This window comes from Aplosporella prunicola (assembly GCF_010093885.1).
Source record: "Aplosporella prunicola CBS 121167 unplaced genomic scaffold K452scaffold_16, whole genome shotgun sequence".
Classification (NCBI taxonomy): Eukaryota; Fungi; Ascomycota; class Dothideomycetes; order Botryosphaeriales; family Aplosporellaceae; genus Aplosporella; species Aplosporella prunicola.
Window position 1 is genome coordinate 54,034 of NW_022983544.1, and position 26,502 is coordinate 80,535.

Genomic DNA, 26,502 nt, shown 5'->3' on the forward strand with positions numbered 1-26,502 from the left:
AATGAGTAAGCAGAGTTGCATATTGCAGGCATGTGGGCTGCGGCGTTAGCCGTGATATGCGAATGTTATTTGAGAAGCGGTGGGGCTTCTTGGTGCCGGTTTTATATTTTCTCTTCACCTTGTTCAACGATCTCCAAGTTGAATTTTAGCGTGGGTTCTACGCTGCTATATCGTTGCAAAATGTGGAGGCTACCGAATTATGAACCACCGGCGTTATTATACTACTAAAACCAGATCTAGAAATTATACGTCTGAGATAAAGGCGTTCAAGGACAGTACTCAAAAAGCTGGGACAGCGTTAGTGTGATTTTGCCTTGCAACTGAGGGTCTTTTGTGACTGCAGGATAATTGTAGGTAAGCTAGGTGTACTTCACTCTCGATTTTCGATTCAAGGGATTGTCATCCTAAAATCTATATTTTGATCGGACTTCTGCGAATGGAGTCAAGACAGCTTACCGCAGGAATAAAGTTTCTATTCTATATGTCGCAGAAACCCGTCGATGCGATGAACATATTCATGACTGTTTAGTGGCAGTTCCGAGGTGAGTTCACTCCTTAGCTTGCACTTCTATTGGCCAACAAACGCCTAAAGTCGGTTGCAATCCTCTCCCGCTTTCTGTGGCGTTGAGCGCGTGCTGGTTTCGATATGGAGCCTGCAGCGTCTTCCGACTTCTAGACCCATTTTGTCAGCCTTGCGTGGCCATAATCATCTGTTGTAAGTGAATAGGCTAGCTTTTTCTCGCTGACAATTGGACAAATTAGGGTTGTGACTTCTAATCTCCACCTCAACCAGATTACAATATCTATTACCCATCCAACCTCTCTTTTTCTTGACTTTCCTATACACATCTGATGCTCCTCGATGCACTCATAGGCGGTTGTGTAAGCAGGGTATAGCGTGCTTTATCACATGGTCATTTTTCATGGATACTCAGCTGTGGCTTGCTGACGCCTTCGCACATTTACGGATATTGCATCAGCCTCGCGATAATCCAATGCAGAATCGGTCCAAAAGAGATTTTGGCTACTGCACGGCACCTGCAATATGCTATGTTCAATTCAGCCTTGGATGGCCACCGAACCTTTAAGAACCAACTCTTTTACCTATGGGCACAACTTCACGCTGTCCTTGCATGATCTCCCTATTTTTATACTATTGATCTTTGTCGGTAGATCCACTTACCAAATTTACAATGCTTAACATTTTCGGAAACAGGACCGATACCGTATTCTGGGTCCCCGAACCAACCCAGCGAGGAACCTTTGGCATACTTTCATCCTGCATCGTTACAACTCTATTATGCGTCTGGTCAGCGGTGCATCTTAATATCCCACAGAAGGAAGACGAGGAACGACCGTGGTATGCAAAGCACCAGTTTTGGCGTAAGATCAAGTGGTTATTCCTGGCACTGCTGGCGCCGGAGCTTGTCGCCTACGGGGCATGGAGGCAGCGGCGACAGGCAAAAAACTTACTTAAAGACCTAGAAAATGTCAAGGTATGAAGAGATTTCTAACTGGTTTCTTATTTAAATAAAAATCTTGAGGATTACTCTAAAACTTTATTTAGCGTAAGGAACAGGCATTAGCGAACAAAGTCAACGTACCAGCGTCCGATACCGAATGGCATAGTTGGAAAATGATGCACGCATTTTACGCCATTATGGGCGGCTTCGTACTTGAAGACCCAGGAAATGACCCAAGCTTCTTGTCCGAAAGCTTCACAAGGTTAACACTGTCCGGTCCCGAGCTTTCTGAAGTTATCCAGTTGCGACCGAATCTGGTACCGAAGATATCAGAGGGCGAAATCGACGACAAGAGCAAAGCAAGTCGTGTGGCAAAGGCCATTGTCTGTGTCCAAGCAGGCTGGTTCATCGCACAGTGCATAACACGCATGGCGCAGTCGTTACCGATCAGTCTGCTTGAGGTTAGTTATGCGCTGCGCCGTTACTCCGTGTGCATTTGAACTGACTTTCAAAGTTGAATACATTAGGCCATTCGATTTGTGCACTGGTTATCTACCGCTTCTGGTGGCATAAACCGCTCGATATAGAGCAGCCTACCGTGATCAACGGCGATGGTACCAAAGAGATCTTAGCGTACCTTTGGATGTGCTCAAACAATTCAAAGAATACCGAGAATCACGGGAGGTCTGAGGAGTCTTGGTTGCGTTTAACGCTTAAGGAGTACGAAAGACTAATCGACGTCACTGACCTCACGCTCGTTTCCACCGTACCCGATATACAATATACCAACAACAACGAAGAACCAGCTCCCTCAAGCCCTGGAAATTCTCACTCAAATTCGGACCAAAATCATGTGGAAGCGAACGAACCCCACGGGAATGATCGCCAATCGTCGAACCCTTATTCATCGGTAGATCCCGACCTTGCCCTGCAGGCAGAAGAAGAGATCTTTTCAACAGGCCTGCGATTAATTGACGATCCTGATAAGATGAGTATCTCTATCACTAAAGCAAAAAGATGGAAACTTGGATCCACACTTTTAAAAGAGAAGGGATGGCGAATAATGAAGCAGAACGAAACCTTTCCGGATGGCCCCGACAAGTTTCGGCCTTGGGCAGCAGAAGGGCTGCCTGGAAAAGACAGCGAATTTAGTCCTCGGGTAAAAAACTGGGATATCCCCTGGGACGATTTGACGTTGGAAATGCCACTGAGCATGGTAGTGAGCCTTGCCTTCGCTACCATACTCTATGGCGGCTTACACACTCTGGCCTGGAATGCGCATTTCCCATCCATGCGTCAGAAACTGCTCTGGAGAATCTCATCGCTGGCTGTTATGAGTTTCGTCCTGGTTTTCCTGCTGAGAAACAAGATTGAGAGTGTTATTTTCAATCACCGGCATAGCAACTTTGCTTTTGTTATCTACCTACTCACGGGGATACCCTCTATCCTGGCGCATCTCATGGCGCGATGCTACTTGGTAGCTGAGTGCTTCATAGCACCTTCTCATGCCCCTTCAGGCGTCTATAGTATGCCGGAGTGGACTGCGTATGTTCCCCATGTTACCTGAGCTTAGCAAGGCTATGTATGTGGGCCGACGTAGAGTGGTCAATGTGTCGCGAACCCTGCTTTAGACTTTCCTTCCTTGTCAGTCATGACGAATTATAAATGTGACTATATTTTTAAGTTCGCTTTACTTGGCTCGTATATGGAACGAATTCCAGAACTTCTTATAATTGCTTTTGGATTCCCTTAGTATGATTTCTTTTGGGAGGCCGGACTTTGCTGCTATGCAAAATACGGCGGTGGATTGCACCTTGTAAGTTTTGTTTTATTTGGAGCTACAGTTAGTGATGCAAGTTCAAGGAATATACATACTATCTAGTCCGATTTTCCCGGTCTAACAGCCACCACCCTTGAGGGTAGATATTTTAATGTTTAACTTGCCTTTGTGAGCCACATTGATAAGCGTACGATTTAAAACCATGATCGATTTATACAAGAAGTTGATTGTAAAGAGCGAATTAACCTGTTTACAGGAACACGTATACTCAACTGTAGTATCTTTAATGTTTGTTCTGTAGCGACTTGATACCTTCTCCCTCTTATTAATAGCCCAAGCTAAGGTCATGAAATAAAATACATTTGGGCACAGAGCTTCCTATCTGCTACTCAGGAAGTACGTAGTAACACTCTTCTCCACTAGCTTCATCTATACCGTCCTCGTCTTCCATTCCAAAGGCATCTCCAAAAACGTCTTCCTCTTTCACCCCTTCTACTACAACTTGAATCTTTGCATCTTCCTTCGCCAGTTGTTCTTTTTCTTCGGATCGCTTATCTGTGCCAAAGAGACCTCCTTTGTTGTACGACTTGTGCACCACTTCTCCGCCTCTCTTTACTTTGATTTCTCTCAGCCGATATGCAAATACAAAATCATCCGAGGCCAGTGAGCTCAAGCCTGTTTCCGTTTTCTGTCCGAGATGAAAATTTGGTCCGGTGCTAACTGGCGCGCCAAATGGTGTTGCGTCCACACTCAAGCTCACCCCTCCACCACGCTCTCGTCCAATGCTCGTAGAAGTCGAGGCTCCGGACGCGATCATGGTGCCCGTGACCATGTATACCTTGTTGCGGAAACGATGCCTCGTAATAAAGCCCTTGACAGCATCTTCCGCGACCCGAGATTGGACGAACCCAAGGGTTGGCGTAAACCAGCGCGTAGTCATGTTCCGTACGTCGAATTCACGGCCATGTGATTTTTCCCAATTGCCGTACGCGTCGACTCCCAGGCCCAGGATTGATTGCAAAAAACTTGTCAATATACCAACCCGTCGACTGTGAGATATGATGTTTCGGAACTTGAAGTCCTGCTCTTCGTAGGTTATGACTTCTTCAGAAGAGGGCAGTGGCTCTAAGGTGCTGGAGAGGGGTTCGTCCAAGAATTGGGGGTCCGTTATGATGTTGCCAAGCTTGATGGGACCGTTTGGGGGGTATGCTCTGGGGGCGAGAAACCAGCAGGGCTTTGGTGCAGCCATGATTTGAACTTGAAGAATGGGTTTGCTTGAGAGTGACGACCGAGGGAGGGCGCCATACCTTTTATTATTTGTTACTCCAAAAATGCCCCATTTCTTGATTGTGGCGTATATTTAAGCTGATAGGCTACAGGCCCCTGTCCCTGGCACTTAGTTGATCTTCATGGATGAGGCTGAGTCGGTGTAGGTGTATCTGAGCCATGTCACTGCTGCCTGACGCGGCACGGGCGCGAAAAGTCAATGGAATATGCTGTTGCTACAGCGCTTTCGGTATTAATTCGTACTTCTACAGGGTTTGTATATAATTTTTATCGGTAGGACCGATGTCGGAATGGTCACATGCAATGCCTTAGTGCATCTCATTCGGCTGTGCCGCACTGGGTGGGGCTTCATTCCAAAGCCACATTGTCAGACGAGGAAAAACTTAGCCTCATAGGTATAACTTGCGCATCATCTATACACCCTCAAGTTCATTCGTTCATGATGCAAAGCTCGAATCTCTTTCCAAAACCAAGCTTCTTTTTTAAATTAGGGACATCGCACTCCCCTACTCCACAAAATCAGTGGACGGTTTAAGCTCTCCTCGTTCTTGTAAACCTTTCTGAAACGGTACTGTCCCTACAAGCATCTTCTACCAAGCGTCTGGCTAGGAAGAGCCATTATTGAGACTCCAAGAAGGAAAGAGACGTATTTCTTTATAGCGTTGGGTTACGAGTCGATTGTACGTACTCACAATGCATGCACTATTCACATAGCACTAAATGATACCTAGGAATATGAGTGAAACCGACAGTTGGTTGCAGCGCTTAGAGGCACACGTACATTCGGTGATTGACAAGCATTATTCCGACAAAAACGGGGATGATATCAAGATCGCGCTTCTAGACACCGGAGTAGCACGCCCAATAAAACTTCATATGGAGTCAGAAGATCTTAAAGACAATATCATGGCCATGAATCAGCGAGTAAAAAGAGGAGTGGTACTCGGGGAAGGGTTGAAGCCAAACGAAGACATTGACGGTCATGGCACAGACTGCGCTTACCTCCTATGGAAAGTGTGCCCATATGCAGAAATCTACCCATACAGGATCTGCATGAGCAAAGAAGAACCCGAGGTCAAAATAGTCAAGAAAGCGTTGGAACATGCCGTCCACGAGCACAAAGTCGACATCATAAGCATTTCCGTTGGCTGGGATCGGGCAAGCTTCCAGCTTCGGGAAGTCTTCAAACAAGCCTCGAAATCCAGTATACTGCTTTTTGGGGCCACCTTGGACGACGGCAGAGGCATCAAATACCCGGCGCGCGATGATGCAGTCATTGCGATCGATGCAGCCGACATTAGGGGCGAGCCTCAGTTGACGAGTCCAAAAAGAGGGCTCAACCGGCAGTGCTACACCGCGGTTGGGAGGAACATCACATCCATTGCAAACTTTCGCGCAGCGCCCAAGCCTCTCGATGAACTACAACAGAAATGAGGAACACCTTTTGCCACTGCTGTGGCCGCTGCCACGGCGGGATTGATACTCGAGTTTGCGAAGCAGCCGCCACTGTGTTTCAGTCCGGGGGTTCTTTACTGGCTTTGGTCTAAAGACGGCATGGAGCATATACTCACTGAGTTGTTCTCCAATGTCGATGCTGATAGCTGCCGCCATATTGACATTGCGTTGTATTTTGAATTAGCTGGCCGAGCTGAGAAACGCCTAGACGGAGGCGAATGGAAAGATTTTGCTTCGCAGCGGTACAACATAGCTCACCGCATAGCTTCTAGCCTAGACCCCTTTTTTCAATACGGCGATCGTTCTTTTCTGTGCGGGATGACTGAGGCTGCTTTAGCTGCATACCGGGAGGTCTGGTCGGAGGGGTCTCAACACCAACGCAGTTCAATACAGGACTATTAAGCGTATGTTAGCAGCATACAGACGGCAGCTGGTTAGTTAGACTAGCTACATTTATCTCAACAGCATGTAGCTCTTTCATCCTATCTATTCTCATATTTATCCGAGTTAAATTAATCTGCCCTCAGTTATAACCCTAGCTTCACTGATTATTCCCAAGCAAACCCCATAAAACAGAACACTCTTAACAACACACAAGCACCAGCACATCTTCTTACACCCTCTCCCAAACACTCACACCCTCGCACCCACAAGCGCCTCCTCACCCACACACACTAACCCAGCTACGCCTCCCACACCAGCCCAGGAAACACCATATCGCGATCCCCCTCCCAGTCCTCCTTCCTCACAACCAACGCATCACCCACATCCCTAAAGCCCTCCTTAAGATACAGCTCCTTACCCTCTTCCGTAGCCTCCAAATACGCGGGTAAGCCCCTCTTCCTCGCCTCTTCCAGCCCCCACCTTAAGAGCAGTGTCCCGGCGCCGCGGCGCTGGTACGCCGGGTCCACGGCCAGGATGGCGCACACTGGACCGTACGTGCGTGATTAGCAGGGCAGGAGAGAGAGAGAGATGGGTACGTAGTAGTGTGTGAGCTTACGGCAGTGCGGCCGGCCCGCCCACAGCCTTTCGCGCAAGGCGCACAGTGGCTCCACGACGAGCAGGGCGCGGCGCCTGGCGTCTTCGTCCGCAAACGGCACGTCTTCTCTCCGCTTCCACTCTTCTTCCCCGCGCTCTCTTTCGTAGAAAGTCCATTTCGCGAACCCGACAATGCGCTCACCAGCCCCGCCCGCTTGGCTGTCGACTTCGTCCCCAGCAAGCTCAACGCACTTGACGACCCTCAGCGCCGGCTCCTCTTGCAACTCGTGCAGCGCGCGCGCCACAGCCACCGCAAGCGAGTTGTCGGGGTACAGCCACGCGTGCGAGGGCTGCGCCGCAAAAGCCGCGAATTGGATGACCAGGAGGCGGGGCATATCTGCATGGGGGTCTGTGACGGGGAGGACGCGGAGGGGCATTTTTGTTTTTGTTTTTCTTTTTTTTGTCTTTAATTGGTTTGGTTTGGGTGGAGCGATAGCCGGGTTGCGCTGGTGTGGCGCGCGTTAGCAGGTTTGAAGGAACGGGCAGAGAAAACATGAGAATGGAAAACAGAAATCTGAAAGAGAGAGAGAAAGAGACGATACACCCCAGCCCTTCCTTCTCGGAAAATCAACCACGCCCAACCCCCGAGCCGCAACACCTCCGTCGCCGCTGTGCCACACACCAGCTCAAAACAGCAACATGCCCACGCGACGCTCGGCAGTCGGCAACCATGCCCCGTTCGGGCTGTGTGCCCGTGCCGTGTACCGTATACTGTCGGCATAGTTAGAGGTTCCATGTTAATGTCTGTTATGTCGGGGTATTGTAGAGGAGCCTTGCGCGCTGCTCGCTGTTGATGTCTCTTATTGTGTAGGATTACACAGTTACTGAGTACAGTCTAACCCACCTACCCACCCACGACCCACCCACAATCTATCCATCATCCATCATCCATCATCGTCATGATTACTCGTTACCTTGCGCAACCAAAGGAGGAGAAGATTACCTAAGTAAGTAAGTACGTAGCGAACAAACGAAAAAAGCGACTAAACCCAACCCAACCAACATACAACATAGCAAAGGTATCATATCGTAACAAACCAAAACAAATCACAGCGCGCGTCCACCTCCACCGAAATTCAAAATCCCCCCCTCGGAGCCCACCGACCCCACCGTCGTCGTCGCTATTTCCTCTTCTTCCTCTTCTTCCTCGGCCTCCCCCTCGACCTCAACCACCACGACGCCGTCCTCCTCTTCCCTCGCCCCAGCCCCAGCACCGGTAGACGTAGACGTATCGACATCACCATCGACATCAACGCCAATACCGCTATCGCCCCTCCCCTCACCTAGCCTCTCCTTCCCCCTGCCCTTCCCTTTCCTCCCCCCCACCCCCACAACTTCCCTCCCCACACCTCTCACCCCAACCACCCCTTCCCTACCCGCCCACTCTCTACCCACTCCCGCCCGCCCATACGTAGTGCCCCTCCCACGGGCCCTAAGCGAAAAATCCAGCATCCCAGACGCGGCGTTATCGACAAAAGGCTTCAGGGCCGGGAGGCAGGAGGCGATGACGGCGGCAGTGGCGTGCGCGAGTGTGGCTAGGAGGGTGGGGACGAGGTCGAAGGTGGGGGTTGGGTTTGGGTTTGGGTGTGGGTGAGGCGCTGGAGAAGGAGGGGAAGGTTGTGGTGGTGCGTTGTTGTTGGTCTTCGTGCCGGCAGTATGCGGCGGGTGCAGAAGGTAGTGCAAGCGGAGAGCGGCGGCGGCGATAGCGCTGTAGCGCGTGGTGCGGTGTTAGGGATTTGTTTTGTTTTGTTTCTTATGGGGGGGGTGAGGGGACACACGGACAGGAAGCGCAGCGCGAAGAGCGACACGACGAGGCATTTCTTGCGGAAGGCGACGCGGATGCGCCAGAGGATGCAGATGGGGAGGAGCACCATGGCCGCGTCGGTCAGCATGTCGACTGCGGCAGAGGCTTTCCAGAAGGCGATCTGCGCGGGGAGAAAAAAGCAGGCATAAATCAGTATTGCTTTCTTTCTTTTTTTCTTTTTTTCGTTTTTGCTTTTTCCCTGTGCCGCGTGGCTGGGATCAGGTAGATGGGTACGGATTATGTATGCACACACGACTTACCGAGTCGAAGCAGCAGCTCTCGTCAAACGTCCACGGCGCCGGCATAGCGCAGCGGAAGGCGAAGCCCAGCACGCTCGCGAGCGCCCACGCCAGCGTCAGCGCGCCCAGCGCCCACGTCGCGGCTAGGTGGGTTTTCGCGGCCGCGAGGCGCGCCAGGAACACTATCACCGAGAGTTTTGCAAGGCAGAGCGTGAGAAGGTACAGGATCGTTGCCGAGTACACGTGCTGCGGAGCGTTAGCTGGCTGGCATGGTCTGTATGTGGCCTCTGAGGATCTTCGTGTGGATACGAGTGTCTGTGTGTGTGTGTGCGATGTGCGATACGATACGAACCTTCTCCACGGCCGCGAGCCGCCCCGGCATGCGCTTCCCCAGGCCGTCGTTCACGGCGAGGGAGAGGGCGATGACGACGCCGACGCCCAGGAACTGCGTGTAGCAATCGTATGTGTCAGTCAGCGTTCTTCAGCGAAGGCATTGAAGGCATTGAAGCCGTCTGTCAAGAGAGAAATGCCGTGCAGCGTGCTCACCATGGCAGCCAAAACAATCCAGTCGTCCAGCCCCGGCGTATGCGCCGAGATATACCTTACAGCCAGCCTCGTCGCCGTAAACAACACCATGGCGACCATGAAAATCCACGCGACGATCTGGACGACGGGCCCGCGGTCGTCGGGCGACACGACGCCGTGTCTGCCGGCGGCGGCGGCGGCGGCGGGAGGCAGCGGCATACCGAGACGCTAGTGGTGGTGCTGTTACTGCGGGCGCGGGAGTCGGCAGGCTTTGCTCGCTCGCTCGCTCGCGACGCGGAATGCGTCGTCACCGCAAAGAAGTATGTGCAATAGGTGGCTGCAGCAGCTCCCGGCGTACATATTGCGTGCAAAAAGACCACACCACAGCACTTAGCCCAGCCCCCAGCCCATAGCATAGATAGGTAGCATACGCATCCTCATCTTGCCTCAACAACACACCTCCCCAAAGCAGGCACGCAGCACACGCCCGCCTGAACCGTCCCGGCGGGAAATTGGTCGTTGTCCTCGCTTGCCCCGGCTGGTTCGCCGCTGCGGCACGGGCGGGCAGTGGGGCAGATCCCCGCCGCTGCGGCACGGCACACCTGCCGGGCTAGGAAGGCGAAGGAAGAACTTCAGCGGAGCCCCCGACGGGCGCCTGGCGCGAGAAAGAGAGAAAAAAAAGGGTGTTGGGTGTTGGGTGCGGTGAAGAGAAGCTAGCTAGCTAGGCGACGGCGTTTTGTTGCATGTCGACCGCGCCCGCGCCACAGCGACGGTCCTGCGCGATCGGATCGAGAAGGCGCGCAATAATAAGCGTGAAACGCGACAGCCGGCTGGCTTGCCCGGCGCGGGTACATAGGCGGGAGTGGCGTAGGTAGGCGGGTGGCGTGGAGAAGCTTACAGTAGCGGATCGACGGCCGCCGCGGTGCGAGCTCCATGGACCTATGCAACGGTCACGACCAAGGTGCTTGAAGCATGCGACTCTGCTATGCGCGGGCGCGGCGAAGGCGTCGTCGCTGGAGGAGTCGTCGGGGGTTTTCTTTCTTTCTTTCTTTCTTTCTTTCTTTCTTCTTTGCCTGTCTGCTTTTATGCGTTGTGAGGAGTGAATATTACTACTGTTGCTTGCTTCCTCTCTCTCCGCTAGCAGGCACAATGACGCTTTCGAGTCGGGACGGCAAGGCCAATGGGTTTGTGCACAGCGCGCTGGAGCTCGACAATCTCAGCCAGGATGAGCAGGACATGATTCGGATGGGCAAGGCGCAGCGGACAAAGGTGAGTTAACTGCTTTATGTGGTGGTGGTGGTTGTGATTGCTGATCCGGGTGGTGTGTGTCTCAGAGGCGGTTTGGGCTGCTGCCGCTATTCGCCTTTACCACGACGCTGCTGGCGACATGGGAAGCGCTGTTCCCGTACGCCTGCTCCCCGGCATTCATTCTCCTTGGATAGAAGAAGAAGCTGACATTGGCTCCCCCCTCCCCCAACCAGACTCTTCAGCAACACGTTCATCAACGGCGGCCCCGTCGCGCTCATCTACGGCTACATCTTCTGCTTCTTCGGCTCGCTGGCCATGTGCGCCTCGATCAGCGAGATGGCGTCCATGTACCCCACCTCGGGCGGGCAGTACCACTGGGTGGCATTGATGTCGCCGCCGCGGTGGGCCAAGTTCCTCAGCTGGTTCACGGGGTGGGTGTCGGTGCTGGGGTGGCAGGCCAACTGCGCGAGCGCGTGCTACCTCACCGGCTCGATGATCCAGGGCCTGCTGGTGCTGAACGACCCCGGGTATCCGTACAAGCGCTGGCACGCCACCCTCATCATGTACGCCGTGCTGCTGTTCAGCCTGTGCATCAACACTGTGGGCGTCCGGTTCCTGCCCGCTGCTGAGGGCGTCATCCTTATCTTGCATGTGCTGGGCTTCTTCGCTATCCTTATCCCCCTCGTCCATCTTGCTCCGATCAGCTCCGCCTCTTTCGTCTTCACCGACTTCATCAAGACGGCCGCTTACCCCGAGGGTCTGAGCTCCGGCTACCCGGACGGCCTGAACTGGCTCGTTGGGCTGCTGACCGGCGCCGCCGTCTTCCTCGGTGCGTATTCATGATCTCCCCCCCCCACAAGGCCGTCTGCTTTTTGGACACTGACACATATGTACCCCAGGCTTCGACGGGTCCTGCCACATGGCCGAAGAGGTGAAAAACGCCTCCCTCAACGTCCCTCGCAGCATGTTCTTCACCATCTTCCTGAACGGCGCCCTCGGCTTCGGGATGCTTCTGACGATCCTATTCAGCGTGGGCGACTGGGCCAGCGTACTGTAAGTCCCCTCCGCAGCACCCCACCCCACCCCAAGCCAAGCACCTACATACCTAGCCCAACTAACGCACGCCCGCACCCCCGCAGCGCCTCCCCCACCGGCTGGCCCTTCCTCGAGCTCCTCCATGCGGGCGTGCAGTCCCGCGCCGGCGCCACCGCCATGGGCAGCATCATCCTGGCCATGATCTTCTTCGCGACCTTCGGGTACGTCGCGTCCGCGAGCCGGCAGCTCTGGGCATTCGCGCGGGACCGGGGGATGCCCTTCTCGCGCAGCCTGCGCTACGTCGAGCCGCGGCTCGCGCTGCCGCTGCCGGCGATCGCGCTGACGGCCACGGTGACGCTCGTGTTGGGGCTGGTCAATGTCGGGTCCTCGACGGCGTTTAATGCGTTTGTCAGCCTTATTGTCGCGAGCCTCTTCACGTCGTATATTATCTCTATCTCGCTGCTGTTGCGCGCGCGACTGTGCGCGGACGGGCCCGGCACGATTGCTGGTGGGACGCTGCCTGCCGCGCCCTGGCGCATGGGGCGGCGCGTCGGTGTCGTGGTCAACGTCGTCGCGCTCGCGTACTGCGTGCTCATCTACGTGCTGTCGTTTTTCCCGACGGCGGTGCCGCACACCACCGAGGACATGAACTGGGCCGTGGTCATGTATGTGGGCGTGATCGCGTTCGGGCTGGTGTACTATGCGCTGTGGGGGCGGAAGCAGTACGACGGGCCAGTGATGGAGCGGCAGTTTGCCGAAGCGGCTGGAGCTGGGCGGGCGTCATGAGGTAAGCATGCGGTAGACGTTGTTTCCGGGTAGTACTTGCCTACCTACTTCTCGAGTAAATATTGTATGTGAGTAGAACTGCAAAATATGGTGTTACATATACACAATCAAAGCTTCAAAGCTGTTTTCCGTCTGCAGAAGGCAGTGTTTGGGTTTTTGAATCCTTGTCTGTCGTTGGCGTCTTGCTACTTACATACCTACCTACGCAGCCGCGCGCAAGAAATGGTGAATTACATACCCGAAGGAGCCAGGCCTCTATCATCAGCCGCGCCTCATGTTGAAGAGGCAGTAGTCTACTCTAACCCAGAAAAGAAAAAAGAGAGCGTAGTCGCAACACAACACGCAGCACCTACCACGCGCTTACTTCCCCTCTGGCGTCTTCTCCAGCCCATACCCGCCCTTTCCCTCTAGCGACTCGTACGTCTTGACCTCGGCCGGCGGCGCAACCGCATGCTCTGCGTTGCGCGGGCCCCGCTCATCCAAGTCCTCCTGCAGCCAGCGCAGCACCAGCTCGCCGAGAGCGCTATTCCCCGTCCTGGGCGCGACGGCCGCCGCATCACGCGTGAAGTCAGCGACGGGCCCCCACTTCTTGACGCGGCCGAGGCTCATATGCACGAGGTGCGAGGGCCACTCGGCGAGGTTATCGAGGATATGCGTCGCGTACACGACCGTGGCGCCGCGCTCCTCGGTCTCGCGCTTCAGGAACGCCAGGAAGTTCGCCCGGCTCAGCAGGTCCAGGTCCACGGTGATTTCGTCGAGCAGCAGCACGCGCCAGGGCCGCAGCAGCCCCATGGCGAGCTGGACGCGGCGGCGCTCGCCGTCGCTGACGGCGTGCAGGCGCCAGCGCAGGTCGATGTCGAGGATGCGGATGAGGGCGTCGCGGCGCGCGGGGTAGGCGTCGCCGCCGACCGAGGCCAGCAGCGTCGGCACGTCCATGTCGGTGCGCACGATGGGGTTCAGCACCCATTCGAGGCCGAGGTAGGTGACGCCTTCGAGGGAGGTGAGGAAGGGGTCGACGCCGCCAATCGAGACCGTGTTGCGCGGGGCCATGCGCTTGCCGGAGAGCAGGCGGAGGAGCGTGGTTTTGCCCGCGCCGTTGGCTAGGAACGGTGCGCGTTAGTCGGTCGCGCTGTGAGGTTGCAGGGCGCTCCTACGTACCCCCGATCAGCAGCGTCCTGCTCCCCGCCGGCAGCGACAGCGCCACATTGTGCAGCCCGCTGCTGCCGTCCGGGAAGGCGTAGCTCAGGCCCGAGACGTCGATGCCGACGCCCGAAAGGGCATTGGGGTCTGAAGGCGCGGTCATGGCGGGCGGAGGGCGAAAGTGCGGTTCGCGAGAGGGCGGTGGTGAAGGGGTGTAGTAGTAGAGGTGGGAGAGTGGGCGAGCATGGCGGCGCAGTAAGAATCAGCTCGGAATTCCGATTGATGATGTGATGCGGTTGGTTGGTGGTGGACGCGCCGCGCCGCGCGAATGACTCAAGACGCGACTCGTACATAGCTGCAGGTACCGTTCTATGACCATGTCCTCCGAAGATACATTCAAGCTCGTCTGCCGAGAGAAATGGCAAGGACTTCAGAGGGAGGCTGGCCCTCCCTGAGAGAGGTAATCTATATCACCATAACATTATCTACGTCTCTTCTGTCCAGGCAGTAAGTATTTATACGTTATATATGCATACATATATATCCCCATACTTTCATACACAGTCAAACAAACAAACAAACAAGCAAGCAAACAAATCAAAACACATCAAAGCACTCCTCCCTCCTCTCGCCCTCTCCATCCCCCTCAGCAAACCCCTCCCACCCCTCTCCATCCATAACCCCATGCACATACGCATCCCCCACAAGCACGTACCCACCTTCCCTCACCCCTTCCTCCCCCTCCCCGACCCCCTCCCGCACCCTCTCCCTCAAAACCACCGGCGCCGCACCCCCCCTCAACAAAACGACTCTATCCCCGCTCCTGACGCCCTTAGCACCCAGACCCAGCCACGCCCTCCCATCCGTGCGGAACAAGCACCGGTGAGCGCAATACGCCCTTGCCATACCCTGGTACCGGACCCACATCTCCATGCGCGCCGCCTCTTCGACGTCGTCGTCCAGCCGCGGCCGCGAGTCCGAGTACATCCCCGGCGGGGACGTGGGGTCCGGCTCTTCGCGCAGATGCTGCAGCCAGGCGACGAACTCGGCCCTCTGGGGACCCATGCCGGAGGCGGGGCAGCGCAGGGCGAGGACGGCCTGGTTCTCGATGCCGCCGCTCGTGAGGGTGAGGGCGTAGGCCATGACGACGTCTTCTTTGCTGGGGTATGCTGCGTTGGCCGCCGTCACGTCGTAGGGGGTCCAGGGCGCGTGCGGCGTGAAGATGGGTTTGCGTAGGCGGTCCGGCGTGTCCATGTGCCAGGAGACAATGTCGCAGACGTCGACGACGGTCGCGAGCGTGAGGCCTTGCAGCCGAATGCCGCGCCCGTCCGGGCCGAGGCGCGTGATGCTAGTGAGGGGCCGGGAGCCGTTGGCGTGGAAGAGGGGGTCGTGGTCGCTGCCGAAGAGGACGCTGCCGTGGGACTTGCGTTTTTTCTTGTGCCAGCTGGGGACCCACGAGGGGAGGGAGTCGTCGCCGTCGTCGTCGGGGTCGCGTCTCGTGTGGCTGAGCAGCGCCACGCTCTTCGTGCGCTGCATGGCCTTGAACGCCACGTCCATGTACAGCGCCTGGAAGGGCTGCGTGTAGTCGACGCGCAGGCCGGGCAGCACGTGTTGGAATGCGTCAAAGTGAATCAGGGCGTAAATTTTGTCGCGGGAGTCGGTGGCGTCGAAATTGTGGCCCTCACTCAGCAGCGACAACACAGACAGTCGCTGCGGGTTGTTCAGGTGGTAGCCGCGCATGCCTATGACGTTTCCGTAGCGCTCCTCCGTGCCGTAGTTGGGGTTTTGGGCGTCACTGTCTCTCTTCCGCACGAACCAGAAAGTTTCGATATTGAGATCGTATGAGTTGGTCAAGAACCAGTCGGCGGCATGGTGGACGGGGGCCCAAGTCGTCTGCGCGGCGCCGCAGTACACTTTGACGGCTCTGGCGAAATGTGCCTCTTGGAGGACCTTCCCTTGCTTGTCAACGCTGGCGCAGTCCATGTGCCGGTCAGCGGACACTTACCCACATCCGAGAGAACCACTTTCGCTTGAATAGCCGGCCGAGACTGACCCACAGCGGTGAGTTCGGCGGAGGCAGGTTGTTGAAGCCAATATGTTTCGCTTGCAGCATATCTCGGCCATTTTCGTCAAACTCGCGCTCGAGGTCTTCTGGCGCGATGCCTTTCCGCTTGCAAACCTCGGCCGAAATATCACGCATCAGCTGCATGGCAACGTCCGTGTCCTCGTCCGACGGGCCCAGCCAGATCAGGCAGACCCTGGCGCTCTTGTACACGCAGTCCATGATCTGGACCTGCTGGGCTCGCTCGGCCAGGTCGCCTTGGTTGATGCATATGGCATCTGCCCACAGCAGGCGGGGCTCTTGCTCTCGGCGGAAGCGGCGCAGGGCGTCGTGCAGGCTGCGGGTGATGCTCACACGGCCGTCTCCGCAGTTGATTTCCTCGCGGGCAGTCGGGTCGCCCCAGACGTAGGAAATGGCATCATACGCCGGCGCGGTATCCAGTAGGCAGTCCTGCAGCACGACCGAGATGCGGGCTTCCGGCGGCCCTGGGAGCAGCTCGAGCAGGCGGATGTAGCGCGGTCCGGGCAGAGACTGGTAGTGGTAAGCTTGGTCTTCCATGAGGAGGATACTGGCGGTTAGCTCAGACAGGACAACGGCATCGACATGGGCATCAGCTCCAGCTTCAACTCAGCATGGCGGAGGGCTGTCTCTCGGCTACAGTACGAGGCGGCTGAATGCGCCTGCATGCACCTACTAGCGACTTGGCTGCATGGGGGTGCATGGTGAGAGGCTGTACACCAACAGGATTGTCTAGATACATGGTTGTGGGTTGTAAGGTTAATCAGTTGTAAGGACCACACGGCCCGTCTCCGGCATGACGCCAGGGCAAAGCGCTCACCCCTCCAACAACTACAACAACCACCACCACCAAACCACACACACCCATAACCAACAAAACAATGTCCTCCACAACCGCCAACATCCCGCCCCACGCGCACCCCCCAAACCTCTCAGACAAGCTCCCCCGCCTCGGCAGCCCCCGCAAAACCACACGCACCCCGCCCGAATCGCCCATCCCAGCACCGCCAACACCCGCGCTCCCGCCCCCGCCCTCCCTCACAAACTGGACCTTCCAAACCCCCTCCCGCCGCATCCTCACCCCCCACGACCACGCGCTCTTCCAGGCCTCCCCGACTTACACCCTGCTGCTAGCATTCGTGTTCCACCTCTCGGACTCCGCACGCGGGACGCCCATGCGGGCCGTGGCGCGCGAGACACCCGCTCGCGGCGTCGCGGGCGTGCTGGCCGTGCTGGACGCGGCGGAGGAGGTGCTGCGCGCGAATCCGCCCGAGGACGCCGGCGGCTCGCGCTTCGGGAACAAGGCCTTCCGGGGGTTTGTGGGGGGCGTCAGCGCCGCGAGCGCGGGGTGGCACGCCGAGATGCTGGGGGTGAAAGACGCAGAAGCCGCAGAGGCCGGCGCGTATCTGTGCGCGTCGTTTGGCAATGCCGCGCGCATCGATTACGGCTCCGGGCACGAGCTCAACTTCGTGCTGTGGCTGCTGTGCCAGTACCAGCTGGGCCTGCTGGACGGCACCGCCTTCGCGCAGCTGGCCCTCCGCGTCTTCCCGCGCTACCTGCGCCTCATGCGCGCGGTGCAGACGGCGTACTACCTCGAGCCGGCGGGGTCGCACGGCGTGTGGGGCCTCGACGACTACCAGTTCCTGCCGTTCCTGATCGGGGCAGCGCAGCTAGCGGGGCACCGGTACATCCGGCCAAAGTCGATCCATTCGGCAGCCGTGCTCGAGGAGGCCGCGCCCGACTACCTGTACTTTGAGCAAGTGGCGTTTGTGAACAGCGTCAAGAACGTCGAGGGCCTGCGGTGGCACAGCCCGATGCTCGACGACATCAGCGCCGCGCGCTCGTGGGACAAGATCGAGGCGGGGATGCGCAAGATGTTTGTGCGCGAGGTGCTGGGCAAGTTGCCCGTGATGCAGCATTTTCTGTTTGGGTCGCTGGTGCCGGCGGTGGAGGGGATGAGCGCGGAAGACGAGGCTGAGCAGGGCGGTGATGGGGAGGATGGGGACGCCGATGCCCATGCGGGCCATAGTCATGGGCATGGGGAGGAGGGCGTCAATAGCTGGGGCGACTGCTGCGGCATCAAGGTCCCGAGTAGCGTGGGCGCGGCGCAGGAGATGAAGAAGCGCATGGGCACTGAGGGGCTGCGGAGACTGCCGTTTGATTGATTGATTGGTTGAACACGGAGACGAAACAAGACCAGCGAAAGACAGTAGTAGTTGGTTATCAAAATAATGAATAGACGAGAGTGTTACTGAAGCATGCAATCTGCGTCGTCGTAGCCGTGCCAGGAAGGCAAGGTAGTATCCCGAGCGTGAAACCCAATCCATCCACCATCAACAACAAAGCAAAGAAAGGAAGAAGGGAGAAGGAAGAAAACCGACGTAATATGCATTCTGTCCCCCACCAGCAAAGGGTATTCCATCGCCCCCACCCATAACCACACACGCTCAACTCTCCCTCTACGCCTTCCCGCCCGTCAGCTCCTTCTCGACAACCTCCTTCAGGCTCTCCGGCTTCGTGGTACTCGCCCAACGGCCCTTAACAGTGCCATCCCTGCCGACAAGGAACTTCTCAAAATTCCACTTAACGCGCTTCAGGCCCATCAAGCCAGGCATCTCCTTCTTGAGCCACTCAAACACGGGCGCCGCCTCCTCGCCATTGACATCGATTTTCCCGAGCACGGGGAAGCTGACGCCGTAGTTCAGCTGGCAGAACTCCTGGATCGTGTCGTTGGAGCCGGGGTCCTGGTTGCCGAACTGGTTGCAGGGGAAGCCGAGGATGACGAAGTCGTCGCCGTACGCCGCGCGCGTGTCTTTGTATAGGGACTCGAGTCCGGCGAATTGCGGCGTGAAGCCGCATTTGGAGGCGGTGTTGACGACGAGCACGACTTTGCCTTTGAGCGAGTCGAGCGGGAAGGGCTGGCCGCGCTCTGTGTGTGGTGGTGCTGGTTAGCGCGTTGTGCGTGGATGGCGAGTGCGGTGGGGTGGTGATGGTGGTGGTGGTGCGATGCGAGCCAAGGCGGTGTGCGAGGACGCTGGAGACACTTGCAGCGACGGCAAACGTGCATGACAAGGCAACGCAAGAAAATCAAGCAGATGGACTCACTATCCAGCGGCTTAAAGTCGTAAAAGCTCGTCGCAGAAGCCATGGCGGCGGTATCGGTGTTCGCGGCGCTCGTCTCGCTCGTCTTTTCCTTATTAAGAAAGCTCAACCGGCGTATCTGGCTTCCAGAAACCCAGCAACAAGACCTCGACGTGGAGGTGATGGTGGCGGTGTTGTTGTCGTTGTTGTTGTTGAGGCAAAAGTGTTGGCGGTGTTGGTGGAGGAGAAATGGCGGCACAGGCGGGCAGAGACTTGTTCTTGTTGGAGGATTTCCTGGATCGCACTGGCGCAGGCGCAGCAGCAAGACGTCAGCGGAGGAGGGCGGGGGGCGAGCGATGCGAGCGATGCCGGCGGCGGCGGGCCGCTTCTTCTTATTATCCTCGCGGGCGCGACTCCACGACCACGACCACTGCCGCGGTACGCGCGTACGAGCGCGGGCGCGCGTTAATGCCAGCAGCACTGGCGCTGGTTTCGGCTGTAGTGCCATTTTGCAGCTTGGGATGGTTTAATTTGGCTTGGGGGGGGGGGGGGGGGGGGTCTGGTCTGGGTCTTGGGAGCGAGTCGAGTCGTCTCGATTCGGCTTGACTCGTTTGTGCGAGGCATGAACATGTTTATTGCGCGGAATAGAGTGGTGTCTTACTCTAGACGCAAAAACGCTCATCTACTGTACATAGCCTCTCTATTGTCTCCCTCCTTATGTAGGTAGTACATGCGCTACGCCTCTAGAGTACCATACCTGATCCCTCTTCCCTCTATCCTCCCTAACCCCACCACCAGGCGCAAATACTATCACGTACATACGCACACATGCACGCTCACTAATACCCCCCCCCTCACCTACCCTCCTGTATCTACTCCTATACCTAGTTATGCACCCGCACACACGCACACGTCCTCCGTCCTCCGTTCCGTATTCAAATTACCCACCACGGAACGCCCCGACCCCGACCCCGACCCCGACAAAAACCGACAAACCAATGAAACGCACCGGACCCAAGCCCACCCGGAAGCGCGCCCTTCCATCTTCCGGGCTGGCTGGCTTCCATTGTGGGCGACCTAAACGGTTTGCGAACGGCGTTAGCACGCCCACCTCTTCTCCGGCCCGTCGGGGGGTCGGAGCTACTTCCTAGGGTCGGAGAGTCGGGGGGTTTTGACACTTGACACTTGATGTTTGGCTCTCCTGACAGCCAACGGTCAACGGTCAAGTCAACGGTCGGAACGGACACTTTTACATGCACCCACCGATATGTATGTATGTATGTATGTAGTAAACTCTCCGACCCCGATACCAACACCACCACCGACACCGACCCCATCTTATCCTCCGACTCCAACCAACAAATCCTCCGACTCCAACACCAACCACCGACACCGACACCGCCACCGAAACCCAACGACGTCCGGCCTCCAACGTCTCGCACATATACAATACCTACCTACAATATCTAGATATACAGTACAGTGTGCACTGTACGTGCGCGCGACGTGCGAGTGTGCCGTGCCCGACGATCCCGTGTAGCGTAGTGAGCGACGCGAATGTGGAGACCAGACCAGACCGTCGACGCACGCATGCACGCATGCGAATCGCACACACGCTCGGTCGGCCAGGGCAGGTCAGATCAGGGCAGGGCGCGGGCTGCCCTCGACAATGCAACAGCCGCGACGACCACCGCTTTCTACAATACCCACCAACCATACTGATCACCGCAGCTAGCGATTCAGTAATGTTACGACGACGACGACGACGATGATAATGATGACGAGGCAACACACCTAATCACAATAGCGTGCCTCAAAGATGATGATAGTCCCAACAGCCAATTTCATTGCCAGTATCCTAACCCAAACCAAACTAAAAACAAAAACTAAATAAAGAGCACTGCACCAACGACGATCAACTACGACAGGTAGTAGTAGTGGACGCGTCCCCCTCTTCCCCTCTACCTAGGTAGTCTAGCTTCGCGATCCCAAAAGGGAAGAAGAAGAACGAGAGACAAGACGAAGAGGGAACAAATTGCCCTACTCCGCCGCCTCTCACAATCCCCACTCCCCAACGACACCGTTAGCTCCATCCCTTGCGCACCAGGCGCACCGTGAAAACATGCTTGCTTCTCCCCATCCGTCGGCGAGCGACACAAAGGCGTGCCGCCGCGACCATTCCTTACCGGCATAGCGCCAGTCAATGTACCTGCAACCGATTCAATCCAATCCAGTCCAGGCCTCGGGGCGAGGCAAGTCAGAAGACCCCAACACAGCAACCTCCATGGGATAGGATGGGTTGCTGTTGTTGCTGTCCCCTGGTTTCATCCATTGGGAACCATGTCCGGGAAAGGAGCCAAGCCGGATAGCAATGGCGAAAATAGTCCATTCCATCTCAGAGTCCGTCGGGAAGAATGGAAGTTGGTAGTTTAAAAGAAAGCGCATGGTACTTGCCATGCATTCCTGGAGTTTGCCCGGAGTCCTAGGAAAGTGTTGTTTGTTGATTATTCTCGAAGTTGCTGTTCATCTGTTAGCAAGAGCAATAATTGACTGTGAAGGCAAGTGCAACTTACAGATTCCACAAGTGAATTCTTCATTCAGCCCATGTCAGTCAGCTGGAGGACAATCTTCTGGAGGGCAGCAGCATCGTCAATAATCTGCTGGTGGCCCTCAATGTCCTTGGGCTCGTCCAAGCCCTTGAGACGGTGCTGCAGCATCGCCATGCGCTCAGCCCAGTCGTTGCGAAGACGCTCCCTCTCGAGGTCCTGCTTCTGACGGGCGAGGTTGGCCTGCTTGGTCTGCGCAGCCGTGGTCTTCTGGCGCTTGTCGTTGGTCTGCTCGGCAGAGCCTGCAGACTTGCGCTTGCGGCTGGCAGGACGCTTGGCCTGAGCACCACCCTTGGGCGAGCCAGGTTCCTGAGCGGGGCTGGTGTAGTCGTGCACGCGCTTCATGTGGTCGTACAGGTTGTAGCGACGCGGGAAGCCGTTGCCAGGGATGGCACGCTCGCAGTCAGGGTAGGCGCAAAGGTGAGGCTTGGAGCCGTGACCGTGCATGCCGTGGGCCTCACGCTCGTGGCGCAGCAGGCAGGCGGTCGAGGAGAACTCGACGTTGATGCAGGCGGTGTTCTTGCAGCGGAAAGGCTTCAGGTGCGAGTCAACGTACTTGTCGTAGTTGCACTTGAGCTTGGTGGGGCGGTGCATGCAGTTGGCCTGGCCCTCGTAAGGGCAGTGGTACATGTCATCATCGTCACGGGTAGTGGCTTGGTAGAGCGGGTGGGTGCGGGCCAGCTTGACCTCGGCCTCCTCGCTCGACCGGTTCTCCTCATCGTCCTCCTCGGCAGTCATGGTGCTGCTGTTGAGGATGTCGCTGGCAGTGTTGTCAAGGAAGCTGTCAGAGCTACGGGCACGTTAGCCGTTTGTGGCTCAAAAGGCAGTCATGGATACATACCCAGTCATTTGCATGTAGCTCTGGCCCTCGCCTTCGTACTCGGAGCCGCCCTGGAACATGGAGAAGGGTGCGGTCATGACGGTAGAGGCAGGGGACATGACATCGGAGCGAGCCCTCGACTCAGTCGATGCCTGACGCTGCATGAGGGGCCTCTGGACTGCAGAGGGAGCGGCGGTGGGCTGCTCAAAGTCGACCCTCTTGGTGCGCATCCTGCTCTCTTCCGCGCAGGAGTTGCTGATCATGCTGTCGATGCCATACGAGTATGAGGCGAAGAAAGGCTGAACCGCACGGCTCGGATAGCTGCTCTGACGCTGAGACATGAAAGGTGCCTCGACAGAGCTGGCAGCGAAGGGCGTGCTGTAGCTGGGCATCTCAGTGTTAGCCCAGCTTGACTGACCGCTCAACATGGGCTGACGGAAGCTGAAATCAGTTGGGGACATGGTCTGAGCGTGGCTGTAGTTAGCAAACTCTGACATGTCAGAGCTAACTGCCGGAGGCAGCATGACGTGGCTAAGGTCCGGCTGGGATCCTTGGAAAGTTCCATGGCTGCCAGTGCTAAGGGTTGGGGAGTAGACAAAAGGCTCCATAATGTGGCTCCTGGTGTCCTGAGGAACTTGAAAAGCAGCTTTGTCATTCTTGTGGCGCTTGCCAGTGTCAGGCTGGCTCATGTACGCGCTGTCGCCCATGCTGGACGAGATGGACTGCTCATCATCCTTGGGGAGAGAGAAGAAGTTTCGGGCCATCTCCGAGAACTCCTCAGATTGGTCAAAAGAAAAGAGATCGCTTCCGGAGCAGGGGACGCCAGAAACGGTCTGCGTCCACAGGGCAACGTCCACTGGGGCGGTATACTCAGAAAAGTCACTGACGGGAAGGGTTAGTTTCTGCGCAAGAAAAGAAAAAGTGCATACGATGAAAGAAAATGAAACGAAACGCGAAAACAGTGCCATGGTTAGTGCAGTCTGCACGATAAGTCAGCAAGGACAAATAAGGCGGAACGGGTGTCAAACAAACCAGTGAGAACGGTGAGCAAGTGGGTCCGGTTGGGCGGATCCATGGTTAGGTGAGCTGTCAAACGTTGCGAAACCAGAAAGCCAACATTGTTCAATCCTTATTTGCGACCTGCGCACAGGATGAGACAGGTCGAGAGTTTTCCTAGGGCAAAGTTGCAGTCCAGAGGCCATACAGATCCAAAAGCTGACGCGAAGAGTCACATCATGCAAGACACTTTAATTAGCACGGCATAAGTTAGTGTACATTCCGGCAACAGCGAGTTTAGATGGAGGTAGTATCGGCAACATAAGCCTGTAGGTACGTACTACTGAGGCCTGGCAGCCTTTCCAAATTCCAACTCCATGGGGATAATCCTGATGTGGCCTGAATGTGGACAGAAGAGAAAAGAGAAAGCCAGGAAAGCAAACATTGTTCGGGACCAATCCCCGTGGTGTCCAACTGCGGATGCAGTATGATATCATATCTAGGAGCATGCTCCTCATTGCTGTTGTCGTATCGCGTCGAAGTAATCCGATGACCCCCGCAACCCAGCGAGAGAAGTCGATCGTTACCAGACCGAGCTGATACACTGTTGTCGATATATACGAAGTCTACTATCCTGGCGTTGTTGTATGATCCAAGGGCTTGTCCATGGCAAAAGATCCTGCGGCAATGTCCGGCTTGACTCCAATGGGAAAGATGTCGAAACGCCAGCGGCAAAAAATCCAGAGAAAATAATCATTGCAAGCTCAGCGAGCAGTTGTTGTGTCGTAGTCATTGTTTGTCATCGCTTGTCATCGCATGTGCTAGGCCAGAAGGCCAAAGCACGGCAGCGCACAAGGCGCAAATGCCGTCAAGCGGCACGATGAGTTACAGTCCTGGAGTAATCCTCGGCGTGGTCCTCAAAAACGGAAATGTCCTTGTGGAAATGTGGTCCAACGGCAGACAAAATCCTATCCGGGAAAAAGTGGAGATTTCTGCTCAAAGCCGGGCGGCTGAATTCCTGTGGCTGTGACATACCTTTTATGGCAACAAAGGAAAGAAACCAAAAAAAATAACAAAAAAAAAAAAAAAAGGGAAAAAAAAAAAACAGTGCGTGTTTACAATGTGGTGCAACCAAACGACAAACATAGTGACTTTGAAAAGGGACCGGCTGGGAAGTACCTGGTAGTGGCTCCTGATTCGCGGCTGCGAGTTTTCATTATGAGGGGAGCAGAGTACTGCTCAATTGCTCCCAATCTCCTGTGAGTCTGTTTCTTTCCCTTCTCTGAATAGATGCTTCGGCTCAAGGCGACAAAAGAAGATTTTTTTTTTTTTTTTTCGGGCGAGCGAAGATGTTGCGAAGGGCGTTGATTGAGTGAAAGGTGAAAGATGGGGAGGAAAGAAGAGAGAAAAGAGGCGGGGAGGGGCGGATAAAAAGCACGGAGGGGTAGCGAGGCTGGGAAGTTGGAAGGTGCTGCGTTGTTGGTCATGCGGTGGGGCCAACGCGTGCTGGACAAGGGTGTCTGCGGTCGCTTTCTAGCGGGATTGGCTGAGGGAGGCGCCGCAGTTAAAAGAACCTGCTGCTTGGTTCCCAGCGGCGGGAGAAGGCGGGTCGGTGAGAGATTAGTGTGCATCCGCCATGTGCGCCGTGGGTGCCAGTGTCGCACTAGCGGACCGCGCCATGCTCGGTTGACGTGTCAGGGAGCGAAAGAGCAAAAGCAAAGTCAACGCCAGCGTGCTGCGCCCTCCTCTGCGCCCTTCCAGAGCAGACGCTTACCACCGAAATCCCAGCTGCTCTCTGATCTGCTCACCGACGCCTCGGCCTCTCTGCGTCGCTGGCCGTCTCAGCACGCGCGCTGCCTCTGCGGCATTTGCAACACCTTGCGGCGATCGAGCCGGTTAGATTGGCTTTCCGTGCTTTTGTTCCTCGCGCTCGGGTCTGAAATGTAACGCGACCTCTGCAGCTGGCCGACAGGGGAACAGATCGCCAGTCCACTTACGGGCGTGGGCCTCCCGAGCAGCGCTGGCAGATCCTTTGCCGGCGCTGCCACCCTTCTGCCGGAATGATTGCGACGAGCATGGAAGGCGGCATTTGGCGACCAGTGGCATTGCAGGCACGAGGTCTCGGTTACACAGCAGATCTCTTGCCAATTTCCGGTCAGCACCTCCTCGGCGACGTGGCACAGGAATCAACGTCCCTTCTCCTCACTTCGACCAGGAAAAACACTGCAGCAGACGCTGCTTCGCTCACGCCGGTGAGAAGGCCCTGTGCGGGCGGACCTCGACAATAGGCCCCCGCAACGGCTGGGTTGCCTGAACGGCAGTCGCCTGATCGTCAGGTCAAGTTTTTCTGTCCGGGCTCCCCTTACCTAGACCCTAGGAGGTTTTGGAAATAGCAACCACCATGATTATGCACCCGCGAGGTCAGCTTGATAATCCCGTATTCCGGAAAGAAGCGAAGACCGGCGCGCGGCCTTTCGGATCAGCAATGCCAGTTGGAACATCGCTTGGTAATGGATCATATAGAGGGACCTGATTTGAGGGGTGCGCTGCGTTTGAGACTGCTGATCAGACAATCAACCGACTTGTCAGTGTCAGCCACTGTGCAAATTCTACGAAACCCTTCATTTGTTTCCACAGATTGGTGGTCAGCCTTTGCCCGTGGGAGCGGAACCGGTGAGCCGCAGATCTCTGGCGGGCGGACCGAGCAACGTCAAGGGTCAATCTGAAGTCATTCAACTTCTTCGCGACCCGCAGGCGTGCGATCATGTCCCGAAAAGCGACGTGAAGCCTGGCTGATGATTGCAACACTGTATCCCGATCGGCAGGCACTCCGACGCGGTGGACTCAGCCCAGGTGATCCTGACGTGCTGCTTCGGAACAGGTGATGGAACCTTGTCTTCTCTCATGAGTCATTAAGTATGCTACCGCCGTCGCTCGACAAGGTAATTGCTCAACTCGGAAAGCCATCAAGAGCGGTCGCTTCTCCGTGTATGATGTTTGGTGGAGGATAGGTGGTTACTTTGCAGTATGCTCCGTACGTCATCGCCTTCTCGATACGAACGGCCAGGGACGAAAGGATTTCCAACCGTGCGGGCTAAGAGGGGTGAGAGCGCCCAGAG

At 56.2% G+C, this 26,502-nt stretch overlaps 11 protein-coding genes across 11 annotated transcripts; 4 read left to right on the forward strand and 7 right to left on the reverse strand.

Annotated features, from left to right (window-relative positions):
• Window positions 1-1,193: 1,193 nt before the first annotated feature.
• K452DRAFT_359536 (uncharacterized protein) lies at window positions 1,194-3,045 on the forward strand (the record flags this gene model as incomplete). The annotated part of the gene is made up of 3 exons (XM_033546279.1): window positions 1,194-1,496; window positions 1,568-1,924; window positions 1,978-3,045. 3 exons carry the CDS (start codon window positions 1,194-1,196, stop codon window positions 3,028-3,030), a joined length of 1,713 nt encoding a protein of 570 aa, XP_033396172.1. The 3' UTR covers window positions 3,031-3,045.
• Window positions 3,046-3,628: 583 nt separating this feature from the next.
• On the reverse strand, window positions 3,629-4,492 carry K452DRAFT_273014 (uncharacterized protein; the record flags this gene model as incomplete). The annotated part of the gene is made up of 1 exon (XM_033539124.1): window positions 3,629-4,492. One exon carries the CDS (start codon window positions 4,490-4,492, stop codon window positions 3,629-3,631), a length of 864 nt encoding a protein of 287 aa, XP_033396173.1.
• A 773-nt stretch (window positions 4,493-5,265) lies between these two features.
• Window positions 5,266-5,964, forward strand: K452DRAFT_309614 (uncharacterized protein; the record flags this gene model as incomplete). The annotated part of the gene is made up of 1 exon (XM_033543262.1): window positions 5,266-5,964. The coding sequence occupies one exon, from the start codon at window positions 5,266-5,268 to the stop codon at window positions 5,962-5,964; it is 699 nt and encodes a 232-aa protein (XP_033396174.1).
• A 502-nt stretch (window positions 5,965-6,466) lies between these two features.
• K452DRAFT_359538 (uncharacterized protein) lies at window positions 6,467-7,400 on the reverse strand (the record flags this gene model as incomplete). Its single annotated transcript, XM_033546280.1, has 2 exons — window positions 6,467-6,913; window positions 6,986-7,400. The coding sequence occupies 2 exons, from the start codon at window positions 7,398-7,400 to the stop codon at window positions 6,669-6,671; spliced, it is 660 nt and encodes a 219-aa protein (XP_033396175.1). The 3' UTR covers window positions 6,467-6,668.
• Window positions 7,401-8,364: 964 nt separating this feature from the next.
• Window positions 8,365-9,900, reverse strand: K452DRAFT_288545 (uncharacterized protein). Its single transcript, XM_033540674.1, has 4 exons — window positions 9,613-9,900; window positions 9,419-9,511; window positions 9,088-9,312; window positions 8,365-8,948 (listed from the first exon to the last, which is right to left on the reverse strand). Exons 1-4 carry the CDS (start codon window positions 9,808-9,810, stop codon window positions 8,559-8,561), a joined length of 906 nt encoding a protein of 301 aa, XP_033396176.1. The 5' UTR covers window positions 9,811-9,900; the 3' UTR covers window positions 8,365-8,558.
• Window positions 9,901-11,112: 1,212 nt separating this feature from the next.
• Window positions 11,113-12,660, forward strand: K452DRAFT_229802 (uncharacterized protein; the record flags this gene model as incomplete). The annotated part of the gene is made up of 3 exons (XM_033537062.1): window positions 11,113-11,668; window positions 11,739-11,892; window positions 11,979-12,660. Coding segments are annotated over 3 exons (1,392 nt in total), but the record flags the coding sequence as incomplete, so codon positions are not given.
• A 360-nt stretch (window positions 12,661-13,020) lies between these two features.
• K452DRAFT_229824 (uncharacterized protein) lies at window positions 13,021-13,963 on the reverse strand (the record flags this gene model as incomplete). Its single annotated transcript, XM_033537063.1, has 2 exons — window positions 13,021-13,760; window positions 13,819-13,963. 2 exons carry the CDS (start codon window positions 13,961-13,963, stop codon window positions 13,021-13,023), a joined length of 885 nt encoding a protein of 294 aa, XP_033396178.1.
• Window positions 13,964-14,197: 234 nt separating this feature from the next.
• K452DRAFT_252116 (uncharacterized protein) lies at window positions 14,198-16,595 on the reverse strand. The gene is made up of 2 exons (XM_033538242.1): window positions 15,806-16,595; window positions 14,198-15,750 (listed from the first exon to the last, which is right to left on the reverse strand). The coding sequence occupies exons 1-2, from the start codon at window positions 16,418-16,420 to the stop codon at window positions 14,398-14,400; spliced, it is 1,968 nt and encodes a 655-aa protein (XP_033396179.1). The 5' UTR covers window positions 16,421-16,595; the 3' UTR covers window positions 14,198-14,397.
• Window positions 16,596-16,610: 15 nt separating this feature from the next.
• On the forward strand, window positions 16,611-18,126 carry K452DRAFT_288551 (uncharacterized protein). Its single transcript, XM_033540675.1, has one exon. It carries the CDS (start codon window positions 16,762-16,764, stop codon window positions 18,043-18,045), a length of 1,284 nt encoding a protein of 427 aa, XP_033396180.1. The 5' UTR covers window positions 16,611-16,761; the 3' UTR covers window positions 18,046-18,126.
• Window positions 18,127-18,165: 39 nt separating this feature from the next.
• K452DRAFT_288552 (uncharacterized protein) lies at window positions 18,166-19,461 on the reverse strand. The gene is made up of 2 exons (XM_033540676.1): window positions 18,986-19,461; window positions 18,166-18,809 (listed from the first exon to the last, which is right to left on the reverse strand). Exons 1-2 carry the CDS (start codon window positions 19,026-19,028, stop codon window positions 18,340-18,342), a joined length of 513 nt encoding a protein of 170 aa, XP_033396181.1. The 5' UTR covers window positions 19,029-19,461; the 3' UTR covers window positions 18,166-18,339.
• Window positions 19,462-21,328: 1,867 nt separating this feature from the next.
• Window positions 21,329-23,520, reverse strand: K452DRAFT_47028 (uncharacterized protein). The gene is made up of 4 exons (XM_033546708.1): window positions 23,420-23,520; window positions 22,409-23,367; window positions 21,535-22,357; window positions 21,329-21,480 (listed from the first exon to the last, which is right to left on the reverse strand). Exons 2-3 carry the CDS (start codon window positions 23,353-23,355, stop codon window positions 21,559-21,561), a joined length of 1,746 nt encoding a protein of 581 aa, XP_033396182.1. The 5' UTR covers window positions 23,356-23,367; window positions 23,420-23,520; the 3' UTR covers window positions 21,329-21,480; window positions 21,535-21,558.
• Window positions 23,521-26,502: the final 2,982 nt, after the last annotated feature.